We start from the raw sequence: 10233 nt of genomic DNA on the forward strand, positions 1-10233 counted from the left end.
TAGGCTGAGCGAGTGCATCGGGTTAATCTGGATTTGCCCCAAGTTCAGCTTTCTGACTGGTTTCAGCATCCTTTGATTTGGCATCCTTAGGCAAATACGACAAGATTTGCCACCTAGCAGTGGGGTCTGCTGTCAACCAAGATGAATGGACACCAGTTCATGGCAGATGGGCCAAGGACATGTAAAACTACCCTCCCTCCTCCCATCTCTAACTAATCTCTTCCTCCATATTTGCTACAACCACATGTTTATCACTGGCTTCTGGTTCTCAGATCATTATTTCATTGCTCCTGATGCGATGAGAGAAAATGTTTTCTTCATGAAAGCCTTACTAGGAACCTGGGGACAGCAGGTCCCTATGTCTGCCTACTGCCGTATCCTGCCTCCGATACCCAACTCCTGAAGCTGCGGAGGAAAGAATGAAGAAATCGCGTGGTGAACAGTTTGTCAGATTCTTTTTCTGTTTGGCATCACTGACGCCTTATAGCTGAGAGGTTCTTACATAAGTATGAATTATATGTAAGTTGTTGAATATCCTCCCTCTCTGTTTATCAAGAGTAAACAGCAGTTTCCAGCTTTCCTTCACTGACGCGTGGTCTAGAGTGCTGTCCTATAAACTCTTCATCTTGTTAATGCTGTAGTATCTCTGGTTAAGCCCCAGCTGTTCTATTTTTTTACTCCAAGTATTCGCTGTTTGAAAACTCGGGCACCTTGCGGAGCTCTGACAAAGTCTGCGTGTTCTTTGTTGATAGAGGCTTTGCTCACAGAGATGACATTCCGGCGGCACGAGGCTGGAATGATGCGCTAGTATTTTTCCCCCCCCCTGTGCTAAGAGTAAGTCTGAGAGCTGCCAAGTGCTGCAAGTCCTTTGGCCAAGCCTGGGAGCACGCAGTGACGGTGAAGGCATCAGCCTGTGCAGTCAAAACCAAACTGCAGGGTGCAGGGGCTTAGAGACGGATCGATTCGTGCATTGACAAGTGAAACGTCATAAAATGTTTGAAAGGGCTACTGGAGCCAGCCTGTATCATGCATGGAAGCGGTACTGCTGGGAAAAGAATCATACTTGAAGGGACTTTTTTCTCCTCTAACAAAAAGTAGTTCTGGTCAGTTTTTTATAAATACACCCTCACTTCCCTTGTAACCAGTGCCCCAGGCTCTTTCTGGCAGATGTAGCTGAACTTTATTTAGCCAGTATGTGGGGTAACCTACTTCATAAAAATAATGCTCCATCTTCTATCATCTTCAGACTTGCTGAACTGGACAGAGGCTACGTTTGATGATGACACAGATCCTATTCCATGACTCTTTTTCTTCTGCAAATATCTATTGAGGTGTATCCCTTAATTAAAATTCAGGAAAGGCACCGGCTGTGGTTCTGTGGAGCAGTCACGTATAGCCGCTGCCAGCGAAAATTGTGCTGCAGGACGTATTAATGCTGGAGACACGCGTGGCCTTGGGAGGTGGGCAGATGCACAGCCCGAGTCACGAGCGGTGATCTGGTCTCCCCAGAGACCTTCTGTACCTCCAGGCAGAGCTGAGGTAGCGAAAGCAGAGCGGCGCAGGGACGGTAACGAGCAGCATGGCTGTGCGGGGGTGGTGTTGGTTGGAACAGGCAGTATTTCAAGGTGGCCAGATGGATGCTTTTTTGGGTTCAGTAATTACATAACTATGGGATGTGTCCTGGGACCGTGCAGGGGAGGTTTTTAATTATTCAGATCAAGTTTGGCCAGATCCTCTTAAGTGGAGGGGGAAAACAAAATCGAGAATTCTTGTTGTGATTATTTTTAAATTGCTTTGGAAACGCACGGCACAGAAGACGTGTGGTGTGCTTAAACAGAGGGGAAAAAACACCCTTATAGCTCAGTAAATACGGGAGCAGTCTAATCAGCGTTAAATGTCTGTATGAAATGTGCGACTTCCCAGCTGCAGCTGGGGAACAGTGTTTCACACCCTGGAGAACTAATGGCAGGACCTTTATCTTGCAGATCATCAGAAGATGTGCTACTCTGCACTGGTGCTGGCGATGATGTTCTCCATGGGGGAGCCCCTGCCATATCATCACTATGGTGAGAGCAGCTGAGGGTGGGACATCTGGGGTGTGCTGGCAGACACAGGGAAGGAAGCTTTCCTGGTTGTCAAGGTGGGGATAGCTAGGGGAAAGCCCAGCACGAGCAGGGGAAGAGTAGGGTCTGCTCTCTATCAACAGAGCCTGGCTGCTGAAACACTGGGCTGAGATTTCCAGAGAAAGCAGCACAAAGCTGGGTTAGAGCAGTGGCGGACTGATGCCGTGCTGCAGAAGAGGTGGATCTGCCCATCACTGTGACTAAGCAGCATTTTGTTTTACCTCTGCCCTGCGTGAACGCGTGCATCTCTTGCTTGCCTCGGAGACGTTCCGTCTGCTGACGAGGCTGAGAGCCCAGATCACGCCACGAACGCCCACTAAAGCTGTCAGCTGCGTAATGTGGCCCCTTGCTGGTCTCCCTTCTAACAGGACAGTGCTGCCCTGTGTGTTTCAAGCTCTTAGGGAAAGCAGAGATGATGAAGGATGTTGCAATCAATAAGGACCTTCAGCCAGAAAGCCCTGCCTGCCTGCTTCTGCCCCAGGCCATGTTGTGTTCCCTGTATTTGGGGAAACTCTGGGCTCAGTTTTCCTAGAAATGCAGTAGAGTTTGTTTTTTTGTAAGCATCTCCTCAGCAGCTTCACCTTATGCCCCAGTAAACACATGCAAGATTTAAGCTGGTGCAGTAGAGACTGTGGAATGAGCCTCCACACCTCCTGCTTTTCTCTCCTTGTGTAACCCTGGCAATTATTTCCTGCAGGTGGACTTATTTGCATGAGCTCCTGAGCTTTCCTAATAGCTAAATTGAAAAATGGGTTATTACTAATGATCTGGATGATTACTTTTTTTTTTAAAATAGATGGATTTAACCAGTGGTCAGGAATACAAATCTCTTCCTACCTGAAGCCTTTATTGGCAGCAGTGATGCTGCAACAACAGCTAGAGCAGGATTTGGTGTTTTATTTACTCAAAAAAATCGCCAGTGCGGACCAACTTTCAGCGTTCCCCTGCACTGTGGAGAGTTCTCTGAGCCACTTGTCTCTCGCACAAAGACACTTCGGTAGTCTCTCTAGTCCACTTGCAGGGTTGTTAATTCCCTGGAGGCTGACACTGGCACTCCACTAACGTGGTTTTTTTAAGCGTAAAGGCACAGAGAAATGGCTTGCATGATCCCTTGTTGCTTGGTTTATTTTCACTGTGCTGTAAATGCCCCTCTTTCTTCTTGCGCAGAACATCTCAACTCTCAGTTTGTGCAGTTCCTGCTGGACGTGATTGAGGACGGGCTGCCCTCGGACACCACCGACCAGCTGCCCGACTTATTTGTCAATGTCCTTCTGGCCTTCAATCTCCACATTCCAGGTCGGTTTGGTGCTGCTCTGCCTTGGCAGGAACTCAGTGGTCTGGAGTGAGGGTGTGAAGAGTGGGGAAGGAGAATCTCCCTGGGTCTTCATGGTGCTATGATAACCTCTGCAGCTCCCCTAGCCTCTGGCAATACGCTGTGTTTAAATAGTGTGCAAAACCCTAGAGGAAAAGCCTGTCTGAGAGCCCGTGTCCAACCAGCTGACCCTCTGGGCACGGCAGCCCTGTGAAGCCCAGTGTGTTTCTCTCTGTACTTCCTTCCACGCTGCCTGGATCAAAGCAGTTGCTGCTCTGCACTTGGAGAACATGAGTGAGGTTAACCCATAGGCACAGCTGATTTGGGAGAGAAAACGCTTCGGCAGGCATTTCTCAGTACCAGTCCAGAAAGAAAGTCCTCTGCCTTCTGTAGGTCTTGACAAACCTTCTGCTTACCCATCTGCACCTCTTGAAGCTCACTCGATGCCCGTGTGTTGGGGCCAGGCTCTTCAATGTTGGCCTGAGCCGCCATCTCTGCTGAGTGCCCTCATTCTCCGTCCTCCCTCCTCCCCTGCTGAGCTCCTTGAGAACAGACAACACATCTGGTCCCTAGAGAAGGGCATTTGCGAGTTTTGAAGCCTGTTGTTGGAAAATTGGAGCGTAGTTGCAGGTCCTGCTAAGAGAGGCCACTACTTCACCCCAAATCTCCTGTTGCTCCAATTGTCTTCAGTTAATTACTTCATCTTGTTCTGCTTCATGGCTTTATCCTTGGCTTCATGGAGAGAGGGGAGCATAAAGCAGCAAGGATGTGTCCAGTAATTTACCTGTTGTTATTTTGAGTTGCCCTTCATTAAAATTTATGTGAAAGTTTCTAATTTCATGTGAAAGTTGATTGCACAGAGACTGATTAAGTACAGTCTCTGCTGCTTTCATTCATTACCCCTTCTCACACTTACCCATATACTTCCTGGCTGCAGTAATTAGGCAATAACGCGTGACAGGCCGTGTGTTGCTGGGGGATTATCGCCCACCTGGGGTGTAGCCAAGAGCAGTGACTTGTTCTCTGATGCTAAGAACGTGTTAAATGGTGTTCGGGTTGCTTATTAGTGGGTTGAATTTTTTTATTCCTCTGTCTGCAAGATTCACCTATCTTACAGTTCAGTGGTGCAGCGTTAGGTCAAAAACTCTCCTAAAAGCATTTTATATTGATGCCCTTCAGCGTAAAGGATCCTGAAGCACCTCGCAGGCTGTGAAATATTCCAGGGTTGACAGCCCTGTGCCACAGCAGTAGCCACACTGTGCTGTTTGGATGCTTCCGAGTGTGCATGCTCGCGCACAGGCGTGAGGTCTGCGAGGGTGAACGTAATTTAGTTACAACAGATGTCCCCTAGCCTGCTTTGGGATTATCTCCTAGGAGTCTTCATTCCCCTATCCTTACGCAGCCCGATGCCGAGTGCTGGGAAGAAGAACTTTTCCTTTCTGGCGTGCCCCTGGGGCCTGGCCATCCCTCCTTAGGAGAGCTCGCAAGGCAATAAACGCCAGCGGGGCACTGCTGATGTGAAGTAAGGAGATAGCAGGGAGCGGAGCCCTTGGCTTCAGAGGGTTGTGAGCAGAGGTATTGTTTGACGACATAAATACCTTTGCAAGGTATTTCACAGTATTTGGCTGGCAGGACTGGAGCCCGCACGTGAGTCGGATCCACAGAGAAAGCATGAAGTCCCAAGTGTTTCGTGCGTTGTTTCCAGATTTATTTCACCTTCCCTCTGCCTGCCCACCCACTCCGTGGGGCTGAAACTTCACGTAGCCCTGATAGACTGTGGTTCCACAAAGCTCCGCAAAGCACTGATGTGCGATAGGAGCCCTCCACTGTGGGTTTGTTTTTTTTTTTATTACTGTGGCCTTCAGGAAACAAAGGGATGTGCTGAACAGGTTTCTTCCTTAGTTCCAGAACACAGTGTGATCATGACTACAATAAGCAAGCACTCGAATGTCAAGACTTTCACAGAAAAGCTGCTGCTGCTGCTGAACAGGGGAGGTGAGTGTTTGCGGCACTGTTACGTGCCTGGCAGGGGGTGCAGCTAATGGTGACTGGGGGAGACGAGCGCGGTGCTCGTTAAGGGGTGGGATGTGTCGGGGATGCAGGTAGCCGAGGAGCTGTCGGCTCGGGCGGGACGTGCTGCTTCCTGGTGAGTTTGTGAGGGTGACAGGCTGCATTGCTGAGGATGGAGCTGCACAAAGAAGAAAGTGATGCTGATGGCATCTAGGAAGAGAGGAGAGGCCTCTGGGCTGCCGTTTCCATGTACTCCTGGGTCAGATCAGCCCCATCTCGCAGCGTGGCTGGCTGCAATGTAGGCAAGCTCCTGTCTGGGAGGAAAGCTGGTCCTGGGCCACTTCTGTCCTTAGACAGACAGGACTCCATCAGTGCTGGCACACAAACCTCAGCCTGTGCTGGCAGCGATCTGCCCCGGGGGACAATCCAGAGGGAGGTCTTGCCTTCCAAAACGCTGCTTAGAGTGGAACTTCCTATTTCAGAATCGCCGGCAGAGGGTTAGCTTTGTGTCTGCTCCAGGCGTAGAGTGAAATCCGCTGTACGTGTAGAGCTTTTGCAAAGCAGATTGCTAGAAAGCTGGAGATCTCCGCAGGAAGAGCAGTGCCAGGTATTTCTGCCTGTGCTGCATGCCACTATTGTGCTTTCTAATACCTTCTGGAGCACAGGGGCTTTGCTGCCTGAGATTCATTTGTTGATTTGCTGGTAAATAACTCATCCTGTGATGCTTGCAGCTCATCTTACTCTTGGCTTTAGTTCTCCTTGGGGTTGCAAATCACTGTCTCCACACTATATCAGCTTGAGGGCAGCCGGCATCTCAGTGCTCTTCTGCCTGGCCTCCTCCCAAAGCCTTTGTTTAGCCCTTTCCCTGCCAGATTCCCTGCAGGGATCACCTTACTGCGAGGGACTGGGGGAAGAAAGAGGGGGGCCACGACCTAATGAAGATGCTTCTCTTATGCTTGCCTTCCTGACAGCTGCTGGGGGTGGGGGCTGCAGTGTCCCAGAGCCCCTCTTGGGGTCTGCAGGGATGTGTTTTAGAAGAGACCAGGATGTGGTGGCTCATTTAAACTGGGAAATGTTTCTTTTCTTGCTTCTGGGATGGTACTAGCCTGGTCTCCGTGGTGAAAGGTCATTTCTGGTACAGGCTTTTCAGAGGGGTCATTGGACCAGGCTTAACAAACTGGGGAGAAAATGTGGTAGCTGTTGAGCAAAAAGGGGAGGCATGGAGAGGCAGTGTGCCAGTGAGGTCTCACCTGGGATGGTAGGTGAAACATAAACAATGATTAATGCTAATGAGTTTGGTCTCGGCTTGGTACCCTGCAGAGCTGCCATCCTGATTACGCAGCTTTGTGCAAGGACTGAGGTCTGCCAGCACAGAAGCTAGCCACAGGCAGGGAGCGGCTGGCCAAGGCCAGGGGCAGCCTCCTCTCCGAAGCCTGTAGGATCTCACGAAGGGATGTGCACTGAAGGTGGGGGACGAGGGCAATGAGGAGCATGTGGCTTAGCACAGTCTCTCTGCCTCCCCCAGATGATCCAGTTTGTATCTTCAAGCATCAGCCTCAGCCACCGCACTCAGTGCTGAAGTTCCTGCAGGACATCTTTGCCAGCAAGGACACAGCCAGCATCTTCTACCACACGGACATGATGGTCCTGATAGACATCCTGGTGCGGCAGATTGCAGATCTCTCCCCAGGAGACAAGGTGCCTACGGTAACCCATTGGCATTGGGGAAGGGAGCACAGTCCCAAAGCAGTGGTGTTCCTCCTGGCCCTCTGTGGGCACGTTTCTGGGTGCTCAAATCAACCTTGGAGACTGAGGAGAAAGGGGAGGTTTATCCTGCCTGGCACACAGCAGTAGAAAGGCGTGTTTGAAGAAAGATCTGCCAGGCTGCTGGTGCTCTGCACCCGTCTGTCCAGGGACCTTTGGGAATGGGGACCCTCTGTGAGTAGTAGGAAGGATCTCCGTTTTGGTATTGCAAGTGACAGGAGACGTGTGCGTGTTTGAGAGCGGGTGAAGAGCAACACTAGGTTGCTGTGGGAAAAGCAGAGTTTTTCCATAGCTACTAATGAGCCTTAAGGAAAAGCAGGTGCCTCTGGAGTCGCGCTCTGGCTGGTGGTGCAGCAGCAGCTGTTCCTGCGCTCATACTGTAATGGAGGCTGGCATGCGTGTTTATCTCACTTTAAATCTTTCATTGTGCTCTGTGTTTTGTCTCCCCTCCCACTTGGCAGCTGAGGATGGAGTATCTGTCTCTGATGCACGCCATCATCCGCTCCACGCCCTATCTGCAGCACCAGCACCGCCTCTCCGACCTGCAGGGCATCCTGCAGCGCATCCTGGGGGAGGAGGAGGAGGGCCAGCAGTGCCAGATGGACAAACTTATCATCCTGGAGATTTATAAGGAGTTCCCAGAAATCTCTCCCGGTACCAGCTAACCGCCCCTCGGCTTGGACTGGAGTTTGAACCACTTGGATCGACACCGTCTCTTGTTGACACTTTCTCCCCATTCCCTTCCATACCTTATATCCCTCCACGCGAGGCCTAAGGTTGGGACAGCGTTCACCGGCCCTTTAGAAACGCCAGCGGCAGAAAGGGCACGGGGTGCCCCCGGGGGAAGTCGGAGCGGGGTGGGTGCTGGTGCGTGGTTTGCCTGCAAGACTTGGGCAGGAGGTATTTAGGCAGCTGGCGTTAGCGGGAAGGGCAGAGAGCTTGCGAGGGACTTAGCGGGCGGGGGGCGGATGTTTAGCTACGCTGGTGTCCCAAGGTCCCGAAGAGAAAGGCCTTTGCCTTAGAGTATCACGTCTTTTCCATGTGCATCTCTCTCCCTGCAGTGACCAAGTGGAGTCCGCTGGTACTTGGAAGAAGCTTTCGTAACATCTGTTTTGTTTTCTGCTGCTAGTGCCAATGTGCTGCAGCCCTGCCAAGGGGAGGTAGCTCGCTCGCTGTCTAACGCCTCGTCTGGTGAGCCTTTCACTCCCTCCTGGCCCTCCGCTTTGCCTCTGGGTAGCAGCCCGCCTAGGGTCATAGAGGTCTTGCCCCAGCAGCTGCTTTTTTCAATCCGCTTTCTGTAGTGATGTTTAAATCTGAATTTCTTGCACACTGGCAGCTTAGAAGTAATGACCACGTAGGTGACGCTGCCCTTGGGAAGCCTTTGGCCTGGACACAGCACAAAGACGTGTCCTGCCATGTGGAAGCTGCTGCTTGCCACCTCTCTCGCAGCGTGGCCCCGAGCAGAGGGGCGACGTGTGGGCCAGCGCGCTCTGTTCGTGCAGCGTGTGGATTTCTTGCCTTGAGCTTCGTAGTCGCTCTGCCTCGCTGCCCTCCCTCTCCAGGTGGCAGCGCTCAGAGGCAGCGTGAGCCTGGTGTCCAGTAGCTGTTTGTGACTATGCACGAGTGTGGGGAACCCTTATTTATATTTCCTGTAGGTTTCTAGCAAACGAGATTAACCTGTTTCCCTGTTACAGGTAGTCACACACACTAACGTGGGTCTCTTAGATATTCGTGTGCGCGGTCTGGTCACTCCCTGTCCCCAGCTCTTCCTTTGCAGTATCCAGTGTAGGAGCTATTGGAAAGTGGAACTGGAAATACTGGGCACTGTATTATTATTTTTTTTTATTTTTTTTTTTTTTTTTTAGCTTGAGGCGATGACACGAGCTCTGCTCTGCAGGCCTGGACTCTGGGCACTGGGGCAGTGATGCTCAGGAATTGGAGGGGGGTGGTCTGGCAGGCAGGGGGGGCGAGGACCTCCTGAAGTCAGCCTGGGAACGCCCAAGCTTAATAACCACCCTGTAGAGAAACCTATTTTTCCCCTGTAAAAATGTATGAATGTCCAAAGGGATCCTGTATTTTCTTAAACACTAAGTGTAACATGCAGAGGAATAAAAACGTCTTAAACTGGACTTCTGTGAACGTAGCCCTGCCTGCCCCGTCCTGTTGTGGGGGGACCGAAGCGGTGGGGGCAGCTCGGGTGCCTGCTACGGCACAGCAGTGGGTGCTGATCTTCAAGTGGGAGCAAAGCAGTAGTTTTCCCACACTCGGCTGCTTGCATTGTGTTTTCCTACCACGTTGCTGGCAGACAACGAGTGGTGGGGGGGCAGCAGCCCTGGCTGGGGGCACAGCCATCGCCCCCGTGGGCCTGCCCAGCGTCGCTGCTCCAGACGAAGGGTTTGGCAGAGCTGGACTCGGCTGTTCGCTTCCCGCAAGGTGCGTGCAGCCTCAGCTGGCTCCCAGCAGAGCTGCCGAGGCAGCCAGCCCGCGCAGCAAGGGTTTAACGGCCTGTATCGAGCGCTAATGAATCGCGCTTTGGCTGCGGCTGTCTGTTCCCAAACCTCAGCCCTGCGCGTGGTGCTTTGGCGGGGGCGGGGGGGTACCTTGTATGGCGGGGGATTGCGTGTGGTGGGAGGGCGGCGGGCGCTTGGTAAAGCACTGAGTCGGCAGCAGGGAAGGTGGTCTCAGCTCCTGGCTGCGGGCCGGGGCAGCCAGCCGGGCAGTGGGCTACAGCCCTGGCCAAGAGTAGGGGTGTCAATGCCAGGTGCAGGCTGTACCCGCCCTACCCCCCCCACCCCAAACATGGGGGCTGCATCAAGCACAGCTGCCTGCAGAAATGGGGGCCAGGACTGCGTCCCAGCTCCTGCCTCCCTGCGGCCAGTGACTCCCAGGTGCCTGGGCTTGTGGCCTTGCAGTGTGTCAAGCCGCACCCCTGGGAGAGGGGGGAATTGCAATAGAGGACGGTGGTTCTCCTGGCCCCCCTTGCTCTATGCAGCGTACGGCTGCACATACCCTAGCTGACCTCCG

The 10233-nt window shown here is 52.3% G+C and overlaps 1 protein-coding gene across 1 annotated transcript in view; it reads left to right on the forward strand.

The window, feature by feature from the left end:
• Positions 1-9338, forward strand: part of NCKIPSD (NCK interacting protein with SH3 domain) — a 54967-nt gene extending 45629 nt beyond the window's left edge. Inside the window, exons 9-13 of the mRNA XM_074602747.1 lie at positions 1986-2066; positions 3291-3419; positions 5338-5430; positions 6971-7143; positions 7671-9338. Coding sequence (XP_074458848.1) covers positions 1986-2066; positions 3291-3419; positions 5338-5430; positions 6971-7143; positions 7671-7874 — 680 coding nt within the window. The 3' untranslated portion in view covers positions 7875-9338. The remainder of the gene's footprint in view (positions 1-1985; positions 2067-3290; positions 3420-5337; positions 5431-6970; positions 7144-7670) is intronic.
• The last annotated feature ends 895 nt before the right edge of the window (positions 9339-10233 follow it).

This window comes from Larus michahellis, chromosome 10 (assembly GCF_964199755.1).
Source record: "Larus michahellis chromosome 10, bLarMic1.1, whole genome shotgun sequence".
In the NCBI taxonomy this organism is placed as follows: domain Eukaryota; kingdom Metazoa; phylum Chordata; class Aves; order Charadriiformes; family Laridae; genus Larus; species Larus michahellis.